At 40.2% G+C, this 22,602-nt stretch overlaps 1 protein-coding gene across 2 annotated transcripts; it reads left to right on the forward strand.

Annotated features, from left to right (window-relative positions):
* Positions 1–1,186: 1,186 nt before the first annotated feature.
* On the forward strand, positions 1,187–21,437 carry CKL1 (Casein kinase 1-like protein 1). Of its 2 annotated transcripts, none has more exons than XM_035732586.2 (4): positions 1,187–1,789; positions 1,824–2,303; positions 11,008–14,066; positions 19,108–21,437. In XM_035732586.2, exons 1-3 carry the CDS (start codon positions 1,583–1,585, stop codon positions 11,602–11,604), a joined length of 1,284 nt encoding a protein of 427 aa, XP_035586943.2. In that variant the 5' UTR covers positions 1,187–1,582; the 3' UTR covers positions 11,605–14,066; positions 19,108–21,437. The 2 variants fall into 2 exon arrangements, with proteins under 2 accessions (XP_035586943.2, XP_051071345.1); XM_051211305.1 differs by having other exon boundaries at positions 13,934–14,066.
* The last annotated feature ends 1,165 nt before the right edge of the window (positions 21,438–22,602 follow it).

Consider the following 22,602-nt stretch of genomic DNA (forward strand, 5'->3'; position numbering starts at 1 on the left):
AGTTTTCTACGGGATGGGGCCGCTAACCCCATGCCCAACCCTCCTCCTTTATCCGGGCTTGGGTCCGGAGGCAGCCCACGGAGGGGCTCCAGTAAGAGTTATATTAGAACTAAGCTTGTTAATATATCAGGTTGACCTTAATGAAAATTAAACAATGCAAGTAAGACTGAAATTCGCGTGCTCGGAGCTGGACTTAAAAGTGTTGTGCCAGTTGTTTGAGCTCGTTTTACATGCTGAAAAAACCAGACTAATAACTGCAATAGGCTTTTATTAAGATCATGAAGCAGAGCAGTTGGACCTCGTAGTTCTGATTTAGTCCACTGAGCGTTCACTCTAAAATTGTTGCGGTAAATAAATTTCTAAAATCAATAGCGCTGTAAGTCTTCGACGTTTGATGTTAACCGCACTAGTTTTACCGGACTGACCTAGCTGAAGGCGCTCGGTCATGCATCCGCACCAGATCAGGAGTAAGAAGGCCGTGCTGAACATCCGTTTCAACTGCTAGATTGCTTGGACCAAACGTTCCTTCGATATAAGCTAGCCTTTTGAGTATATCTTCGAACTTTATCATTGACTTCTGATTTGACTGGGTTGGTATACCTCGATTATAAAGGAGTTACCGGTTAAGACATGATCGGACCCTGAATACTTGTGGCATCTGTATCCTTATTGTGTGATTAGTATGGATACACATCTCAGATTATTGTGATCATAGTTGGAATTACTAACCATTTGTAATGGTGGATTACAAGACCAAAGAAACGGTTCTGAGTATTAATGGTTTGCGTACCGAATTCGACTATTTCTCATTATAACACTGGCGTTGCAGTAGAGTAAGTTCTCCAAAATTTGAACGCTGGTTGAAGCAATTAGTTCTTCAAAGACTACAGGGAGGAATCTGAAAGCTGGTGTACGATCTGGAAAGATATTAAAAATGATAAGGTCTCAGCCTATTTCCACATATTCGTTATAGAAAATGCGTGTAAGCTGCCCAAGTATCTGGCATTCAGCTAGATGAGTCCAGTGAAAATAATGCGGTCAGCATCAAACTTCGAAGACTTATAGCGCTAATGCTTTTAGGGTTCATTTACCGTTACAAGGATACATATGTGGTCTGTAACCATAGACAGATATATATCAGAGTTCTCCTGTCGTAACAGCGGATAAACGAGGACAAGAAGCATATGTGTACAGAAGCGTATTTGTCAGCGATGAACATCATGTCATGCAAGAGGAGTTGATAAATGAGACGGAAGAATGAAGGTCACGGGTTCTTTAAACAATAGCCTTACATTCAATAACGGTTATTGTACAAATTAACATAACTAGTTTTAAAATAAGTCCATTTTGAATATCCACTCAAACCACACAAACCGAACCTCTGCAGAGTTTGTAAACTACTCTTAGTGCTACATACCAAATATAATTCTTTTTTGTTGCAATTTTGTGGGCAGATCAGCACGTATATTCTCTTTGTTTTCATGATCATTGTTGTGTCAAAATAATTTTGTTTTAACAGACAATTCGTTTGCGCCACTGACATTGGACGTTTGGAGGCATTTATTGGGTCGAGTTTTTACAGATGGAGTCGAGGAAGGTGTCTTTAAGTGCTAATGCTTTGATTGGAGGCAAATGGAGACTTGTACGAAAGATCGGTGGTGGATCGTTCGGTGACATATATCTTGGACAAAATATGTTAACTGGAGATGAAGTTGCAATTAAATTAGAACCTGTGACAGCCCGACACCCTCAGCTGCTTTACGAGAGCCGAGTTTATCGAGTTTTACAAGTATGCCAAATAGATTCATCACTAGTATTCTCAGAACTCATCAGGAGTGCCGCGGGTTTATTGGTTTGGACCTGACGGTGTAAGCAATCGGTACAAAGCTATGGTTATGGATTTACTCGGTCCAAGTCTTGAAGACTTATTTACTTTTTGTGGACGTAGATTTTCAGCAAAAACAGTGTTAACTCTTGCGGAGCAAATGTTGTGGCGCATCGAATGTGTTCACTACAGAGGTCTTATTCATAGGGACATCAAACCTGACAACTTCTTAATGGGGATCGGTCCACACTGTAACAGAGTGTTCATTGTAGATTTTGGATTAGCCAAAAGATTCAGAGATCATAGAACAAAATGCCATATTCCATATAGAGATGACAAAAATTTGACAGGTACAGCACGTTATGCTAGCATAAATGCGCATGCTGGTATCGAGCAGTCCAGACGTGATGATATTGAATCTCTTGGATATGTTTTTATGTATTTTCTCAGAGGACACCTTCCGTGGCAGGGACTAAAGGTACGGTAAGATTTTACGTTTTGTTTTCCAGAATTTTTGGCTAACTAATTATCATATCGTTCTCTGGAATCAAGATTTTTATCCGCGTGTGATAAACATTTATGGCTATGCTATGTATAAACTGGTTAACCAAGTTTATAGTCCACTTTTATTTCGTCTCTAACCAGTAGCCGCAACACTGAAAATGTTATTAGTCTAACTAAAAGCAATGAATTTCCGGTTTCATAAAATTCCCTGCCTGCTGATCAATTAGTGTTTACGTCGTTAAACTCCCACCGAATTCCTGCTCCGCGAATCAATGTTTGAAAAGCAGACCACACTGGAAAACCAGTGTTTAGCTTACTTTTAACCCGAGTTAGTTCCAATTCTATTTTTAGTGAGAGACCACATCTCAGATTTCTCAGTAGACTTAGATATTTCATTTTCGATTTGTTACATTGTAACCGAAAATCCTGTGGCTCATAACTGAGCAAGTGACAGCTATCGCCTCGTGTTTAGGTTAACCACTGAGATATCAACAGAAATGATAGTGCAATATTTTTACTTATATAAATATGCTAAAGAACTAGGGTAGCATGGAATGATATCCGAAAAGCTGTGGAAACAGCAGTGATATCTGCTAGTACGGTAACCCGTAAGGTTAGGGAGCAACACTGGATCTCAGCAGCATCTATCGCACTGATAGATGCTCGGAAACTCATTCCACCTGGCTCTGAACATAATGAGGAGCGGAGTCAGCTTAAGCGCAAGCTGACAAGAAGCCTACGCAATGATCGCGAACAGTGGTGGGTAGCGAAAGCAAGAGAGATGGAAAAGGCAGCGGCAATAGGTAATAGCAGACAATTGTTCAGACTCGTTAGGGAAACCGGTATTAGGAACCCGACTGTTAGCGAAACAATCTCAGAGAAAGATGAACATATTATACATTCTCAATCCAGGAGATTGGATCGATGGGCAGAACACTAGGGATCAGTTCAACTGGCCTTCAGCCACACTTCGGTTTCCCACGATCTCTAGTCAACCTGAATGGAAAGTTAATGTAGGTCCTCCGACTGTTTACTAAGTTGAAAAAGCCATAGGAAATCTGAAACGAGGGAGAGCAGCAGGCCCTGACAGGTCCACTCCTGAGATTTTTAAGGATGGTGGTCCAGTATTAGCAATGAGATTAACCGAGGTCTTAGGTAGAATTTGGGAACTGGACGTATTCCCATCTGACTAGTCTCAATCACTGATTGTGCCAGTCTATAAGAAAGGACAAAAGTCCTCTTGTGACAATCACAGAGGAATCAGTTTGACTAATATAGTGTCTAAAATATTAGCTTCAATAATACTTCGACGCCTAACTAAAGCTCGTGAAGAACAGACTAGAGAAAACCAGGCTGGTTTTCGACCTGGACGTGGTTGTATAGACCAGATATTCACACTACGTCAGGTTCTAGAACACAGACACATATTCAGAAGCCCCACAATCGTAGTATTTATCGACCTCAAGGCAGCATCCGACTCTGTTGATCGTGAGGTTCTATGGCAGTGTTTGTCATTGAAAGGAGTACCAAAGAAGTACATTAACCTTGTAAAGGCTCTCTACTCGAACGCAACTGGTCGAGTGAGAGCTTATGGCGAACTGTCATCAGAATTGATTACCTCAAATGGTGTTCGTCAGGGCTGTCCACTCTCCATTCTTGTTCAACTTTGTCATTGACGTGCTTCTAGAGATAACACTTGCCTCATCTAAATTTCCAGAGTTTGAACTTCTACCAGGAGGTTCACTTGTTGACTTGGAATATACCGATGACATAGTTTTATTTGGTGAAGACGCTGACAAAATGCCGAGTCTTCTGACCACTCTAAGCAACAATGCAAGCATGTTCGGGATGCGATTCTCTCCCTCGAAATGTAAAATGTTGCTTCAGGATTGGGTTGCATTGACACCCAAACTAATGATAAGGAGTGAAGTAGTTGAGCGTGTCGACCGCTTCACTTATCTTGGAAGTCTCATCAGCCCTTGTGGTTTAGTGTGTGACGAAATCTCAGCACAGATACAGAAGGCTCGACTAGCTTTTGCCAACTTGCGTCATTTATGGAGTAGGCAAGATATCCGTCTATCAACCAAAGGACGTGTTTACTGCGCAGCAGTTCGTTCCATCCTACTTTATGGCAGTGAAACATGGCCGGTAAGAGTAGAGGATATTCGTAGGTTACTAGTATTTGATCATAGGTGTCTTCGAAACATTGCTCGTATATCATAGGACCACCGAGTAAGTAACGCAGTTGTAAGGAAACGGGTACTAGGTAAGGATGGCAAATCGATTGATGAAGTGGCGAAACTTCATCAGTTGAAATGGCTGGGACACGTGTTACGTATGCCCAACGACCGACTGCCTCGACGTGAGATGTTCAGTGGTATAGGAGTAGGTTGGAAGAAAGCTAGGGGCGGCCAGACCAAAACATGGCACAAGTCCATGAAGTCACTGACAAGTGGACTGAGTCATGTTGGTAGGTGTAGACTACCTGATTGGGGACCGCGAGATGATAGCAACCGATGGTTAGAGACCCTGAATGACATGGCTCAAAATCGTTTGCAATGGTGCAGGTGCATCCACTCTTTGTGTTCTCCCAAATTTTGATCTCCTTATTCCTCCTTGTCTCTTGTTTTCTCTCCCCAAATTTACTTCACTGTATTATACTCTTTAAATAACATCTCCAAACACTAATTTTCCTGATTACTGCTTATACTCTTATTACCTCTACCACTACGGGATTTGAATCGACAACTGCATCTCTGTGTTAATGTGGTATGGCAACTCTAACTGATGTACGTACGTAAGTCCTACGTTGTTACTGACTGACTGACTGAAAGAACTAGGATGTCCACTTTATTATTACATCTATGACTTACAAGGTGAATATTTTACTTTAAGGGCTTAGTTATCCACCCTTCCTTACTTACCAATCTCTTTAGCTTTAGATAAACCAGTGTATGTAGCGCTTGATGTCATGTACTTTTAACTGAAGTTATAATGAAAGCTCTCATAGTATTCAGTTAGTACTTTTTAATTCTCTGACTAGAAAATGCTGCTGCTGTAGTTTGTGAATGGAAATAGCTATAAGTGGTGTTCAGCACTAATTGAGAGCTATGTGTGAGTTACTAGCATTTGACTGTCCCCAAACCATGACGCTTACCGTAGGATAACTAAATATATAGCGCTAAAATCAGACGTAGGGTACCTGATTTATATTGGTTTAGGTTGTAAATCTTTGACTGAGGTCTGTGTCGTGTTACTAACACCTACCGATTGTTTCAAGACTTCAGGTAAGCCTTGCTAGCAAGTCCCTAGTAGCTTATAACCTATGTTCAAAGTTTCCTACTGGCTGCCTCCAGCCATTCAATATTCCAACTTGTTTTTACCGTTTATCCTTTTATTTTTGTCTTACTGCGCACGTGTCGAATGACAACTTGAACCACGCTTTTTATCATTTACTTGGACCAATAAGCACATTATAGGCCATAGATTGGCTGTTTTTAACTGGTCATTTTTAGCATTGTATTCTCAACAAATCAGTCGAGTGTGATGTCCGCTTAATAGACAAAGAAATACACCATATAGTTGACGTAAAAAGTATTTCGGTAATTAATTTCGATAATTATTGAGACTGGACGACTCTAATTTTTCGGGTTGTTACCTTTAAATAAATTTCGATGTAAACTTAACTCGGGAAAACCAGTGCTAATACGTTCTAGGAACGACCTTGGCTTTTTGTCACTATGGGTGGGATGTTAGTGAGTTCCCTAATCATTGCTATACATAACTGCGAAATGCCGAAAAATGCATCTCAATAGTACCTAGTGTAGCGACTTTACTTAAACTGTTTATAGAGTAAGCTCTGTCGCAGCTAATGTTTTGCGCATACGCCGATAGCGCCAACGTATAAATATATGATAGGGTCTTCTCAGTACTTGAAGTAACCTTCGACTGGTTTGTCAGTTAGGTGCAAATTTTCAAACTAACCCATGCCAACATACGCGTCCTAATTATAAAAGACGTAGAAGCTGGGGCTATCTTGACAAAACAAGATAAACAGGCTGAATTCCGTGAGGATCGGTCGTGCACAGACCAAATTATGACGCTATGGATCGTCGTTGAACAATCAGCTGAGTGGAACTCATTATAATACATCAAATTCATTGACTATGAGGCGTTTGACAGTGTAGATAGGACATAAATTACGGAAATCACCAAACTGCATCACAAGGGAAGCCCTAACCAGAAATCCTAAAGCGAAGCGGAAAAGAGGAAAGCCAAAGAACACTACGTCGGGAACCCGACCGTTGTTGCTACTTTAATGTGGTGGTCGGGCCTGGCCTATCGAAATGAATCATTCGACTTATACTGGCCGGAACAATCGTTCCTCAATGTCTTATTATACCCAAGTGGTCCCTTGAAGAGCTGTAAGACTAAAAGCAACAAACACAAGGCCGTAGAGCAAAGTCGTACTGCTGGCTGTACAGAGGTGTGACGGCAGTGAGATGTTTCCTTCAGACAACGAGAATAACGGCGATGCTGCCTTCTCACAAAGGAAGAGTGGGGATATAAAAGGTCGATCCTGAAAATGCACATCCCGCCTTACCCCACGGATTTCCGTCTCCGGCAGTCAGGTTCCAACACGTACGGAGGTAACATGCAAATTACGACAAAATCGTGTGTGACCGGCCACAAACAGTTGTCCCTTGGGTACTGCGGTCACACTCTCAGGTCATTAATACCACTTCTAACCCGATTCCCTTTTCAGGTGCCTCTAGAAGATCCCTTCCACGGTGTGGGCAACCGGAAAGTGAAAACCTCCCTCAAACATCTCTAGCAGTACTTGAGATTACTGTATTCATAATCAATCTCCCCCTTCAATTCCTGTTATTCCTCCTGCGTCGACTTTCAACTATAAACTTCCTCCTCAACTGTCATCATGATCAATGATTCTAGTGCGCGAATTGCTATCCCAAGTTTCCTGAAACCGCTCCAAACTACACGTTAGAGCCTTCAACGTACGCACACTATGTCAAATCGCCCGGCAGGCCTCCTTGACTGAGACTCTAGAATCTCGTACCATTTATGTATGTTGTTTCTCCGAAACACGCGTACCGGATTCTGTGGTCATTCACTTGACCTCAGTTTAGCTGGTCCTCAGCTACCCTGTGCATCTACTCAACATTCCCAGACAGCCTGAATGGAACATTGAAGTGGGTCCCCCAACTCTAGCTGAAGTTCAAGAGGCTATAGCTAATCTGAAACGAGGAAGAGCAGTTGGTCCAGATGGATTGGCTCCAGAGGTCTTTAAGTGTGGTAGTTCAATTTTAGCGATTAGGCTGAGTAATATTTTAGATAAAATCTGGGAGTTGGACGTAATCGCATCTGACTGGTTGCAATCACTGATTGTCCCAATACATAAGAGAGGGTTAAAATCATCCTGTGATAACCATAGAGGGATTAGTTTAACTAATATAGTATCTAAAATACCAGCCTCGATAATTATCGGGCACCTAGCTAAGACTCGTGAACTGCAAACACGAGAGAATCAAGCTGGCTTCAGACATGGTCGTGGCTGCATCGACCACATATTCACCATTCGTCAGGTTTGAGAACACAGGCATGCTTATCAGCGTCCGACAATGGTGGTCTTTCTTGACTTAAAAGCAGCATTTGACTCTGTAGACCGAGAGGTTCTGTGGCAGTGTGTGTCATTGAAAGGTGTAACTAAGAAGTGCATAAACCTTGTGAAGGCTCTTTACTCGAACACTACCAGTTTAGTCAGAGGTTATGGCGAACTGTCATCTGATTTTTCAACCTCAAGTGGTGTCCGTCAAGGCTGTCCACTATCTCCATTTTTGTTCAATTTCATCATAGACCTACTGATGGAAACAATGTTCTCGTTGACTGAATTTTCGGGAATTGATCTCCTACCAGAAGGTCCGTTTATCGACTTAGAATACGCAATGATATAGTTCGGTTTGGTGAAGACGCTGATAAAATGCCCAGGAGGTTTGTGATGCGTTTCTCTCGCTCTAATTGCGAATTGTTGCTTCAGGACTGGTCCGTGTCAACACCTGAACTAAGGCTAGGGAGTGAAGTAGTCGAACGCGTTGACAACTTCGGTTATCTTGAAAGTCTGATCAGCCGTAATGGGTAGGTGTCCGACGAAATCTGCACAGACTCGAAAAGCTCGCTTGGCTTTTGCCAACTTACGTCACCTATGGCGAAGGCGAGATATCCGTCTCTCAATTAAGGGACGAGTATACTGCGCAGCAGTTCGATCTGTTCTACTTTACGGCTGCGAAACGCGACCATTGAGGGTAGAAGATTCTCGTAAGCTACTAGTATTTGACAACAGATGTTTTAGAAATAATACTGGTATCTGCTTGGCTCACCGGGTAAGTAATAGTGAGGTTAGACGTAGGGTATTGGGGAATGATGGTAAATCAGTTGATGAGGTTGTGAATCTTCATCGACTGAGATGGTTGGGTCACGTGTTGCGTATGCCTGAACACCGATTACCACGACGCGCAATGCTAACCGGTGTTGGGGATGGTTGGAAGAAAGTTGGGGGCGGCCAAAGCAAAACGTGGCATCAGCGCTTGAAGTCACTAACTTCTGGTCTGAGTCATGTTGGTAGATGTAGACTACTTGGTTGGTGTCCACGCGAATATCGTAACCAGTGGTTGGAGACTCTAGGTGACATGGCTCAGAATCGATCACAATGGCGTCGGTGTATACAGTATTTGTCTTCCCTTAAACTGAGAGATTAGAATCGCTTCATATCATTCTTTCTACAAATTAATACGTACTTCTTGTTCTTTATCCTTATTGCAATCTTTCTTTTATATATTACCACCATTGAAGTAACTACTTCTTTGGATCCGATGTTCATCAAAGTTGATAATGGGGATAGAAGATTGATTTTGAATCGTGTGCTGTCATAGGTATGCAGGGTGTTGTCGATTCACCGTTGTATACATCCGGCAAGCATACTTACTGAGTTGCCCGAAAAGGAAACTGGATCAGGTGGTATTCCTGATGATCGGCTAGAGTGACTTTCGGATCACTCATGACTTTTATTGTAATTCACGATACGTAAATTGCATACATTTAAGGCCTTATCACCGTCAACGAAAATTCGTCAGGCAAGGTAACGTGTACTTTTTCGAGGCCGATCGTTTCAGTTTTACGACTGTGTATGGCTTGACAAAAAACAGTTAAATGGTTTCGAAGCTACACATCCAGCTATGTAGAATATGAACATATAATATTTACGAAAAACGCTTGTTTGTTAAACAAATTCAATTAAATTTTATGACATTGAAGATAACGTGTTTGCTTGTTTGAAACCTAGGATTTCATGCACTACATCGTAAAAAATTGCTTCCGACTAGACTTAATTCAAAATGCTTCACTAGAATGGTTTAATAGCTCTGTGTCACAACTGACGTAAGTATATCAACAACTTGCAGTTAACTGTAATAGTTGAATAATGTGTTAATTACATGAGCTTATATATGTATATATACCCTTGTCATACGACAGATTCTTAGGTAAAGCTGTTAGCGCTATTTTGGTTCAGTATAATGTTCCTGCGAAATCGACTTGTTCGAGTAATGCACCAATTACAGTACTGACTTTATCCTGATTTCGTGATCACTTAAATGTTCTCCCTCCACTTAGATCTTGTATATTTAATTATCGCTATGACTCCCGCTATCAACACTCCGGTTTTTTTCGCCCTGATTGTGTTACCCTGAATGAGTAACAGTGCATTTTCAATCGCATAAAGAAATTGTAGTCTGGGGAGCCAGTTGCACAATTTAGATGAGTAGAGGGAATAATTATAGGTTCCCAGATCGGTACGTTCACATCCAGGGTGTTAGGAGTTGGGTGTTTGTACAGCGAATGCTGTAACTCAACTAATCAACTTTCAACCGATTAGCGCCAACAGACTAATGCTGAAAGTGCTAACATTTAGCATAGAATCTGTTAACAAACATTCTTTAGTTCATCTTTTTGAAAAGTTTTCTCTCAGAATATATATATATATATATATATATATATATATATATATATATATATATATATAATGATTTATTTTTGTGCTGTTTGTAAATTTTTCAATTTATATCGGTAGATACAGCTAATATCTGTTCTCACATTTAAACTGGTTCCTAATTCATAACTAAATGGTTGTGTTTATACAGCTGATCGGACAAACTTTATGTGACAACTAGGTCGATCTACTTGTGTAAAAGTTTGTGTTTAGAGAAGTACAGATAACTTCTGAGTTTCCAAGATTTGGGGCAATGTTTGAACATGCGTGTTCAGGAGTAGCCAGTCATTTATTTAAAAATCAACGATCAAAACCTTAAGTTCAATTGAATACTAAAAATCATACTTTACTCAAATATAATTAAATCCGAACAAAATAAATTATTTAAACTTAACTGAGTGATCTCTATCCACTTGAAAACAGTAGCTATGCAAATTTGTGGCCCTACCACATTGAGGTCCCTTGTTGTGGGAAACTGTTTTCTTCCAACTGAAGATTTTTAGAAATTTCCTCTTAGCTGTCATGCAGTCTATTGTAGTGTTACTAGATGTTATCATTCGAATTCATCCATATAGTGTTTTTGTCCTAATTGTTACACAAAATGTTAATTTTTCAGGCAAATACTAAAAAGCAAAAGTACGAACGTATATATGAGAAGAAATTAGCTACGTCACCTGAAGCCCTATGTAAAGGTTATCCTGTAGAATTCGAAAAATATTTGCATTTCGCTCGTGGTCTAGCTTTTGACAGCCTTCCGGACTATGTATTCTTGAGAGGGATTTTCCGCCGTTTGTTTCAAAGCCTTAATTTTGTTCTGGATTATGTGTATGATTGGGCACTTCTGGGTACAAATTCTTCTAATACTAATCAGTCAATAATGAATGCTAATCCAGAGTGTGAAGATAATGCGAATCAGCATCAAAATAATACAGAATGTCAGGGAATCGATAACACAGTGGGGGCAGCTCAATGTGCGCTTCCAGCACCTCAAGTATATGGAAATCATAACCACCATAATATACCTGTCCAGCAATCACAGCCTCAGCAAGTGCTTCCACATGCACATAGCCGCGAAGGAGTTCAGCAATCAACATTTCATTCTCAATTCGTTAGTCAGTCTGGAAATTCAGGCGCCCAAACAAATGCGTATAATGCTCCTGGCACAAGTGTAGAGTATGGTATGCGTTGTATGCCCACAGAAATGCGCCGTTAATTCCTTCAGGATTATACAAATAACTTCTGCCACTTTCAGTTAATCGCGCGTGGAGATAGTAAACTCTATGCTGTCAAATTTCATTTCTGCCATCATTAATTGGAATTTCAACTTGTTTACTCACTGACAATTAACATCGTTATTTACTTGTGAATAATATTTAGATTCCCACAAAGTTCTCATGCGCTTTCTCTACCTCTCATCTCAACTCAATGCTTTATTAAATTGATTTCATTTGGGTACTTATTAAACCTGTACTCAATACTATTACGTTTATGTGAAATTAACATGCTCGAACAGAGCACTATCTTCCAATGTTAACTTGGTTGACTGTACTTGTATTCCGGTGTCCACTTTGAACAGGCTGTCTTGCGCTTCATTGTTTTATTGGTATATTAAATGAAGTTTAGTGCATAATCTTTTGTTCATACGGTTTCGTGCTGTAGAACAGTATCAAGCAAATTCTTGTAGTGAGCAGTTTTCAATATTACTCAGGTACTTCAGAACTGATATAATTTTCTGTCAAAAGTATTTTGGCACAAACTGTCAATCAATTTGCTTGCAGTATTATTATTGTCACTTAATATCTGTTGTGTTCGATCATTTTTGTAATACACATTGCTTAAGGCTATTTATCTAGTGGTATACCCGTTCGAGTATAAATTCTAGACACTCAAGAAAATAAATTTATCAACACGATATGTAACACTCAAGTGAGATTACCGAATTCATCCTGAAATTGGACATTTGTCACACAATACCACATTAAAGTAGTCTTACAATTTGTGACAAGTTTCTTTGTTGTAATGTATTCTTCAAATGACTCCGAAGAATTCCGCTCGTCAATGATTTACGTTTATATGTTCAGTAGGTTGTTAGCTGCATGGGAATCAAAGATAGTTAATAAGTTACGGTTCGTCAGTCAAATTGTGATCAATTTGTTTTTAAATTGTCAGGTAGTATTATTATCATCAGAAAGCCATAAGACGAAAACAATTGAAGTTGTGCGTCTCATACAAAAACGTCCATATGCCACAATTTAATACTATTTATATGGCAGTTCTATTAGCAACTGTATGTGTTTAGCATTTTTTTCAGGGAAAGCGTTTTTATTTAACCAAGTTCCTTAAGGGATGTAATCAAAAGTAACTGATTCGGTATGGAATATACAATCCTCCATCTCGAAGGGTAATGAAGTAAAGCATTTAACTACATTTCTGTGGGCTGTTTACCTGTTGGTTATGAAATGTACTGCACTTTCAGTCAGCGATTGTACACTGATGACAATTGTTTATATATATATATATATATATATGCAGTACACTATATACTTCGACTCATTGAGATTTCTCTGAGATGACCGGACATCCTGTTGGGAATAACGTCTTCATGGGCTGTTGTAGATGAACCATTTAAGAGGCAGCACTAATTCACCATAACAACAAACTATAGACAAGGATTGGATTGCATTTAGTCCCACATGTACTGGACTTACAGCGAATATCGTGCTACCACAATCTGTTTGGTGATCATAATTTAATAAAACGGGAGGATACAACCATTATTGTCGCAGGCATTCAACCTAGGTTAGTGCGATCTCTCGGGCTTCGTTATTATCCCTGCAACACCAAGGCAAAATACCTTACTCCCATTGCCGTAGTGTATCGCTACACTGACTTCCAATCACTGAACACCAGGTTAATTACACCAGTCGCGTTCTCAGATAATCCGTTTCAATCTCAATCTCTTTATCCAGGCAATACTTTGCTGATGCAATACATTGACATCCGCTTCACTAAATAATAAGTCTTTACAATAGTAAATGGGACATCTCGACGGGGATTTAATCCAGTTCATTTAGAAGTAAGATCAATCTGTGAAAGGTCTATGCTTACCACTGTTGCGATGTTTGGCTATCGGAAATGAGAGATAGTGAGATTCCCATCTCTCGGAAATGGGGATGCCGGGAGTATTCCTAATATCTAGTGGCAACAATATAAGTAGGAATGGAATCTAAAAATGGGTTTCCAAGAGTTGTTACTCATTTTAGCTTAAGACGGCTTCGGCGGTTTAGACGCTCTACAAATGTTTACTGTATGTATAAGTCCAACTACGGTGGTGATTATATTCTTGCTTGACTAAATGTGACCACTTAAAAACATAAAGCTGAGATAAGGCTGCAACTATGTATTCTATATTGTGATTATTATTTTGCCGAGGTTTAGTTAGTTTCATACACTGAAATATATATACTGTCTACTTACTGTTTTGTTCTACGTGTAAAACTGACATCAGAAGTTCATTGCGTTTTCGTTTCTATGAATTTCAGTTCAATCAACAAAGTCCATACTTTTTGCGTGACGAAACACTGCGTTATCAGAACAGTAGTTCGAGTGAAAATCTTTTGCTCAGGGTTTAGAAACAGCTTAGAACTTGAAATTATTTGTTTATGTGGAATGAAGGTAAGTACATGCAGTAACTAATTAGTTTTCACCCACAATAAATACTCGTAATCAGATGGTTTGCGCGACCTACATTTTTCCAAAAAAGACTAATTATGTTTCGTCATGTAGGTTTTGATTTACGGTCTTGACTAAAGGGATGCATGTTGAGATCAGACGCATTATATCCCCTCTAGACGTGTCTTAACAGATGCTTGAATAATCTAGTTTATTATAGAAGAATATCGGGAGAAATTGTTTCTGTTCGACTCCAACTTACAACTACCATACATATCCTCCTGGTTACAGTTTTTAATCTTTTATTACGACAGGAAAATGTTGCTGCTGCCGTAGTATTTCCCTACTTCTGAATGTCGATATAGTTTGAACCTGCTGGTGGAAAAATTACCGTGGTATCCCGAAAATATGGGTTATAGGTCGTTGTGCTTTTCTTTTAACTGATGTGTGACCTAAATTGTCTCCTTCGCTTTTTGTTCGGTAAGTGTGTAATTATCAAATCTTATCATTGGACAAAGAGGTCATGATTATTCATAGGAAGAAAATAGGGGTTATTTATTATGTTTTCCAATTCGATGTGGAAGTTTGTAGATTGTACAATGATATGGCTATCTGGAATTTATGTAGAAGGGCGAAGCGAATTCTACGGAAAATTCGATGTTTGAAAGAGTTGAAATAAAGGTTGGATAAGTCTTATGCATCTTGCAATAAAGGTTCAGTGTTTACGGACCTACCTAATCAACCCATAAAGGAGAAAATGCGTTGGGAAATTTACTTATTTATTTAAACACATAAACATTGGTACAAGGAGGCACCAAATACATATGCGCCACATAAGTCATCCGATTTGTGTAAGGGCTGTGATATACTGCCCGGGTGCCCAGACCGAAGCAGGTGGTCTTCTTAGGGGGTCACACTCCGAGCCTTTGACCTTAAGGTCTGACCCACAAGGCAGTGGAGCATCGTGAGGAGATATAGTCCCATGGTAGCCGGTAGCGTTGGAAAATAGTGAGGAGATGCGCATTTAAAATCAAACAAGCCTTCTCAACACTTAGTTAAAGAGTTTCCCATGGAGTAAGGAAGTTAGCGCATGTTTAAAAAATGTTTATTGAGAACGAAGCTGAATATGAGAAATATCCCACTGGCTATTTTTTCGTAAGGTCTGTTCGACTATTGTGAATCAAAATAATCTTGTGAATTCTGAAATTTAAAGAACAGAAAATATTGCGATATCTAAATGACATTTTTTACACAATTAGCTACATGAGGCTTTAATTACGGTTATGTTCGCTAACAGTGAAGACTGTACCCATTCACTAGCCGCGTCAATATAGCCATCTGTAGTAAGAACAAATGACCAAATTAGTCATGTTGACTTACCAATCTGTCCCTTATGTCTTACTGCTGAAGACAAGCGTCTAACGTTTCCAGTTCCTCTTCAGATTACGAAGGGAACTGTTGACTTGAAAGTCCGCAAACGAATTTCCGCGGGTGTTCACGCTCACAAAACTTCGACAGTAACTGCTTCATATTGACACTCAAGTCAGAAATACCCGATGATATATCCTGCAGTACAGTATACAGTCTGTTAAATCCTAAAAATTTAACTCAATCGGACACGTGACTTATTGTCCGCTAACGCACTGCCCACACGCCTATATTCGTACGTTGATGGCGACGTATTTAATTGCGTCGAACTAGTTAATTAACATCTTAAAAGTAAACAAACCTACTTGGCAGTCGATAAGACAAATGTCCTGTTATGGCCGAGAGCGGGATGGGTTCGCCCTCCCTCTCGAAATACTCTCAAACGGCCACGCGTATACATCCTCTGCCAGGGAAGTCCTACTCACTGCCTTCTCGGGGCGGGGGTGCTGTTTATGAAAATGAGAGGACGAAAAGTGATGCCCGGCGCTTTAACCGGATCCCAAACCAAATCAATGGTGCTCATGGGTTCCAGTATCCTGGGGGAACAAATAGCGTACGTGATGAACCAATCGTTGGTCACCGGCCACCAAGGGACTGCATCTCCTCACGATGTTCCACTGCCTTGTAGATTAGACCTTTAGGTCAAAGGCTCGGGGAGTGGCCCCCTAAGATAACCACCTGCTTCGGTCTGGGCATCCGGGCAGTATCACAGCCCACACACAAATAAAGTGAAGGTGAAAATGATTATATTTACTGAAAATTCTATTCACGCCTCAATTGACAGTCAAACAATTCACATTATTATTATTTACCACGTCACTTATCCACTCTCTTTTATTCCCACTTTATGTATCCTTATTTTTCGACTTATACAGCAACTCGCCTATGGTGGAAACTCGGTTCTATCTAAACATTCTCGAGTCACTACCTGGTGGAAAATTGTATGCTACCACCAAATACGAATACTGAAGCAGTTTTTCTGAAACCACATGCACCACTCAAACTAGCTGCCTTCAACGTTCGCACACTTATGCAGGTCGGACAACAGATAGGGTTGGCTATAACTTTGCAAAGTCTTAATATCGACGTTTGTTGTCTATCCGAGACCCGTATTCAAGACTCTGGTGAAGTACTACAAATTCGCTCTCCATCTGTCGCTTCAAAAGCTTGTTTCACGTGCGTTTATCCGGGGACCCTGTGGCATCTTCGTCTGGTCTTGCTGGCGTTGGTGTCGCACTAAGCACTAAGTGCGTTCGACAGATATTGTAGTACTAGCCGGAGACTTGAATGCTCAGGTCGGGCGTCTAGGCACAGAAGACAGTCGTTTAGGTGGCCGATGGGGACTTGTTGGTCGCAGGACAGATAACCGGGACCGTCTACTGCAACTGTGCACAGACCACAACCTGTTTCTCGCTAGCACTAACTTTCGGCACAGTCATCACCGATGTGCCACCTAGCGCCCCCCCCTGCATCTCAAGCCTGAACTCAGATTGATCACATCGCGATCAGTTACCGCTGGCGTGGTTGTGTACAAGACTGCCGCTCCTTTTGGAGTACCTATCTGGACTCTGATCATGTCCTGGTCTGAGCCAATCTTACCTTACTTTTCAGTGGCCAACGAAGTGACCGCCACCAAAGGATTGATGTCAGCAAGTTGGTTGCAACTTCTGTTGCTACTAAGTATCGCGCCGAGCTAGCTTCTAGGTTAGCTACCATTCCACTGAAAAGCATAGATGGGCATTGGTTGCAATTGCATGACGCCATGAAAATGGCGAGTAAAGCCGCTTGCGGCTTCGCGAAACGTCCCGCTTATAAGCACTGGGTTTCTGTAGGTTCCTTACAACTCATTGAAGCCCGTCGGTCTACTCCGGGTGACCGTGAGTTTGACCACAAACGAAGGATATTACGTAATGAAATCAGGTAAAGCTTGCGTAAGGACCGAGAAACCTGGTGGTCGTAGCGTGCTAATGATTTGGAAGCAGCAGCTGCATCTGGTAACTACCGGAAGCTCTTCCAACTCATCCGAGCCACAGGCATCAAGAAGTCTGGGTGTGAGCGACTTATGCCAATCTGGTCCATCTTTGGCGCCTTCGTGATGTTAGTCTGGCTGTAAACGGTCGGATCTACAACGCGTCGGTGAGAGCAGTTCTACTCTATGCTTGTGAAACCTGGTCTCTCCGAGTTGAGGATGTTACACGACTATCTGTGTTCGATCATTGCTGTCTCCGAAGGATTGCTGACAGCCAGTGGCAACATCATGTCAGTAATGCAGAAATTCAGCATCATGTGTTCGGGCACAGAGACGATAATCCAATTGGTGTCACTATCTTGAAACACTGACTTCGGTGGCTTGGAAATGTTCTTCGAGTGTCGTATTAGCGAATTCCACGTCGTGCATTACTTGACGACGCTGAGACTGGTCAGAAAATGCGGAGAGGTGGTCAGTGCATGACATGGTGTCGTGGTATGAAAGGAAGCTGCAAAGGGCTGGCTTCTGTTTGTCCTTCACGACTCTCTGGTTGGGGTCCGAGAGATGGTGCAACACGGTGGTTAGAGACGTGATCCTGTTGTAACCTTCTTTTACTTTCTTCATAAAAATTGACCGTAACTTCTTTAACTGAAAAATTCTTTCTGGTTGTACCTTTCTATTTCCCCTATTATTGCTACTATTTCATTACCGTATACCAATTTGTGGTCGTTATTGTTTTTTTCTTTGTACACGCACCTTACATCCTTTATCTCTTCCCATTTTCATTATTATTGTGTGGCGCATATGTATCTGGTGCCCGCTTGTACCAACATTTATGTGTTCAAGTGAATAAATAATTAATTAATGGTGAAATGGGTTCTTGGAAAATCCCTTATTTCGAATGGAATATATTTAAATGGACTTTAAGCTACACAGAAAAGGCTTGAATTTCGACTCAGTAATGTTCGGAATATAAGTGGCTGGTTTTCTGAGCAACTCCTACTGATTGCTCTACAAATATCCATAATCTTCTCAGCACCTCAATATTTTTTTCAAAAACGTAGGACATATGTTCTTCAGTTTATTTAATTCCTCAGATTTTAGAGGCTTAGATGTTAAAGAATAACATGGATTAATAAGAATCCAGTCGCCATTCGTTGCTATTCAGTAGCCCAGCTGATTTACACGGGCTGAGTCGTACATTAACGGTTACCATAGAAATAATTACAGGAAATACAAATCGTTTTACTAAGTAGAGGTTCATACACTCGGTTTTATGACATGGTGTCGTGGTATGAAAGGAAGGTATACGGGACTGGCTTCTGTTGGTCCTTCACGACTCTCTGGTTGGGGTCCGAGAGATGGTGCAACGCATTGGCTAGAGACGTTATCAGATATGGCTCAGAATAGAAGCCAGTGGCGATTTTACTGTAACCTTCTTTTACTTCCTTCATAAAAAGTGGTTGTATCTTCCTTAACTGAAAGATTTCTTCTGATTGTACCTTTCAGTTTCCTCTATTATTATTATTATTACTATTATTATTACACTACCTTACACTAACCTGTTCGTTATTGTTCTTTTTTCTCATTGTTTTGTGTGGCGCATATATATTTGGTGCCCTCTTGTACCAATATTTGTGTTCAAAGAAAATAAATACTGTAGAACAACCGAAGCTTGGGATTTCGGACGTGGCTATTTCCAGCCTGCATCTCAACGGGATTGTAAATAAACCCTTCTTTACTTTTTAATGCACTTTTACAAAATGTTAGTGGGATTATTGTATTGACCTCTTCGGCTTCTCAGTGCTTGGTGGCAAGCTGTTTTCTTCCGTTGAACTGTTTATACGGTATACACCTAATTTTTTGAAGGAAACCAACAAGTCCTTTGCTCACTGGAAATCATCTATTGCAAATGATCGTATCTACGTTTGTGACTCACCGTACCCTTGAATGACTTTACAGAGATCAACTGTCATCTTCATGGTCACCGTTTAATCGGCGCATATCGACAAGCTCCGTCAGGTAGAAACAAGTTCTTTACCAACAATGTTTAGTGAGGCCCGTAATTTCGTCCTCATTTAGATCAAACGGTGTTGTCGAAAGGGCTCTCCACTTTATTGGCCCGAAATCTGACTCCAATTTGATCGTAATGAGGACTGTTATTGAAATATATATGTCGCCTATCCTCGTATAAAATCACCAACTTTAATCGCGTTATTCAATAACGGATTTAGATAAGTAAAATAACGGGAATGGACTTTTGAATACATATATTTTGTATATGTAGTGAATGGAATAGATAGAAGAGAAACGATGCAGAGTGGAGATCGCTGGTAAGCCAAGATTGATAAGCGAATAAATAACAAGGTCAGAATGTGACTCAAGTAGAATGAATAGAATGGGCTTTCCGAAAGCTAGAATAAGGTATATGGGCTTAACATAATAACCGACACTACAAATGCATTGCTTGGCTGCTATCATAGGCTGCTTCTTGCTTGATGCGTTTACACTGACGTATTGTTCTTTAGCAGGCTAAATATTTCATACAAGGTAAGGAAATGGCTTACGGTCGTACCTTCGGCACAAATGAAATAAAATACTTTTACATTAAATTATGTAACAATGGGACAGTAATTAAATATTGGACACAATTAATGGCAATACATTTACAGTCCATATTCTTAAGGAAAGTGCTGCAGAAACGGACATAATAAACTAAGCTTCCAGACCCATAATACCATTCATATTCATTAAGAAAGTTCCTTAAGTCCATTCTGACGGATTATGTAACGCTATCATGTAGTTTTGGATGTGCTAGCAAATAAATCGATAACATCAAACACATAGTTTGTTGCAGAATTACGAGGCCTAAATAAAAAAGAAACAATCGACACGTTGAAGCTTTCCATACTGATGGCAAGTCTTATGTGCTGCATTTACGCTGATAGTCGAAAAGAGTACTTGCCACGCAACTAGTCATTAATTACACACGCGCTCAGGTTTCGTAGTTGTTTGTGTGCAAATTCTATCTATAGATTGGTCAGTTTCTTTGTGATACCTAAGTACATAATATGCACTGAATCTATTGGGAAAGTTGAGACCATATTAATTGGAAGCATTTCTTAAACAGAATGGGCTTGATAGTGAATAGATTGAGTCTGCTGACGAAAGTCGTCATCAGTTCGTAACGTATATTCACCATTTGGAGAAGTCACCTTCCCGTCAAGCTGTCTACCAACTATAATACACCTGTCGCAACCTGCATTCCATTGCGATTAACTGTGAACTTAAAATCAGAACGAGTAGGTGCATCATATTTTACAAGACAACATTATAGTTATGTCTTTATTAAACTTCACACTAAGAAGACCCATGTTAGTCATTTCTTTTATTTCAGAGATGTTGTCCGCAGAAATTTCGTTCATTTCTGCCGGTTTATTTTTCACTCCATACATCCCTATCATGAACACATCGCTAAACCTTGGGACAACGATCCACTCTGATACAGGCCATAAACGTTGACTAGAGCCAAATTTCAGTGTTGAATGCTATCAATGTTGATAACGGTGATTTATGTTGAATATTCAACATAAAGCACTGTAAAGTTCGGTTACCTTTTCTTATATATAAGAAAAGGTAACTGACTTTTACAGTGCTTATAAGGACACAGACGATAAAGATGCTCTAATACAGGCATTCCGCTTTCAAATCAGCTACAGCAATTTACACACGGCACAATAAAGATGACGGCTAACACAGGGTGGAGACTGATTGGAGGGAACTTGATGTTCAGGATAGAACATGAGACGCGAAACGAATTAGCACAGCCAGTTACTATGGTGTCAGGCGGTCACCTTCAAGCATACGGAATGTCAGTGAACTAAAACAAAACCAGGGGTCAAATGTCATGAAGGAAAGAAACGTAGAGTAGGGTTATCGTCACTGAAGATGTTTTAGTGATTCTAATGAAATGTGATCCCCTCAGTACCTTTCCTCTTGATGATAGTTTGCTATAACCTCTCCTTTTTCCTGATCACCATCTATTTCCTGAGATCCACTCCTTTTACATGACTGGTTTGGGAACCCAATGCTGCGTTGTCATTCCGAAATTTATGTAAGAGAACAGTCTTTAAGGCTTGTTGATTACGAAAGAAGTTGGCCCAATCTGTGACTTATGAGCCGAAGAGACTCTAGTCTCTAGAGAGTATACTCTCGTACATAAATTACAGAATATGAACGCAGCATCGGAGTCACAGCCTAATTATGTAAAAGGAGTGGATCTCAGATAATAAGGTTTTAGAAATGGTTCGGGCTGTCAGTCCCTGCTCAAAAGGTTACTCGGATACCCTGGGACAATTACAGAGGGCAGCCACTCACTCAATTCCAGAACTATGAGGTTTACCATACAAAGCCGCTTGAAAAACTGATGGATTACACCTCTTGTTCGAATAATCCATTCCAGTTATTTTGTAGTCGATGATAAAAATAAGACCCAACACAATAATCATCAGATTGCAGCCTCTGAATTTTCTTGCAATGCTATCGGTGATGAACAACACTGTAAGAAATAAAAAGTTAGGATGTATTGAAAAACTAATGTTTATTAAAAAAGACATGTTGATATATGGTCAATTCACGGATTTGACATTCTAACTGCCTATTGTAAAGAATGGGCAATAAGTAGTCACTTATACATTCACTTGTGTGAGAATCTCTAATAACGCATGGACTAAATACCAAAGCACTGATCTTGCGTAAATCGGGTATACAACAAGAAACATCTCCACGTCAAAGCAATATAATGCTCGACGCAATAATAATTCAACCGACTCAATCCTTGGGCTGTTAGGAACAAATGCTTCAACGGAACAAGCCATATATCAATCACAAGTGCGGTCAGTTCCAAATACAAAAAGTACGTAATAAATAGCTATGAAAATGATCTGATTTTTCTGTATCTGTAAATTAAAGATAACTGTGCAAAAGTTTATTTTTAGCAAAAGCTCTTATGTCCTTCTATAATCTTCTAATTCCTAGTGTGTTATCTTCAGTCTTCAGTAATGAGGATTGTAGGTCAGTTTACTTGTGTCAAACTTTGCTGCTTATTTCCCATTAAAAATCCAGCTTCTCCTCAAAAGTGTT

Source organism: Schistosoma haematobium, chromosome ZW (genome assembly GCF_000699445.3).
Source record: "Schistosoma haematobium chromosome ZW, whole genome shotgun sequence".
NCBI lineage: Eukaryota > Metazoa > Platyhelminthes > Trematoda > Strigeidida > Schistosomatidae > Schistosoma > Schistosoma haematobium.

Bases quoted from the DNA above. Each gene is read 5' to 3' on its own strand.
- CKL1 (XM_035732586.2), top strand. From the start codon at position 1,583: ATGGAGTCGAGGAAGGTGTCTTTAAGTGCTAATGCTTTGATTGGAGGC. The intron at 1,790-1,823 runs GTATGCCAAATA...TAGTATTCTCAG, and splicing joins GAGTTTATCGAGTTTTACAA to AACTCATCAGGAGTGCCGCG. The intron at 2,304-11,007 runs GTACGGTAAGAT...TTAATTTTTCAG, and splicing joins TTCCGTGGCAGGGACTAAAG to GCAAATACTAAAAAGCAAAA.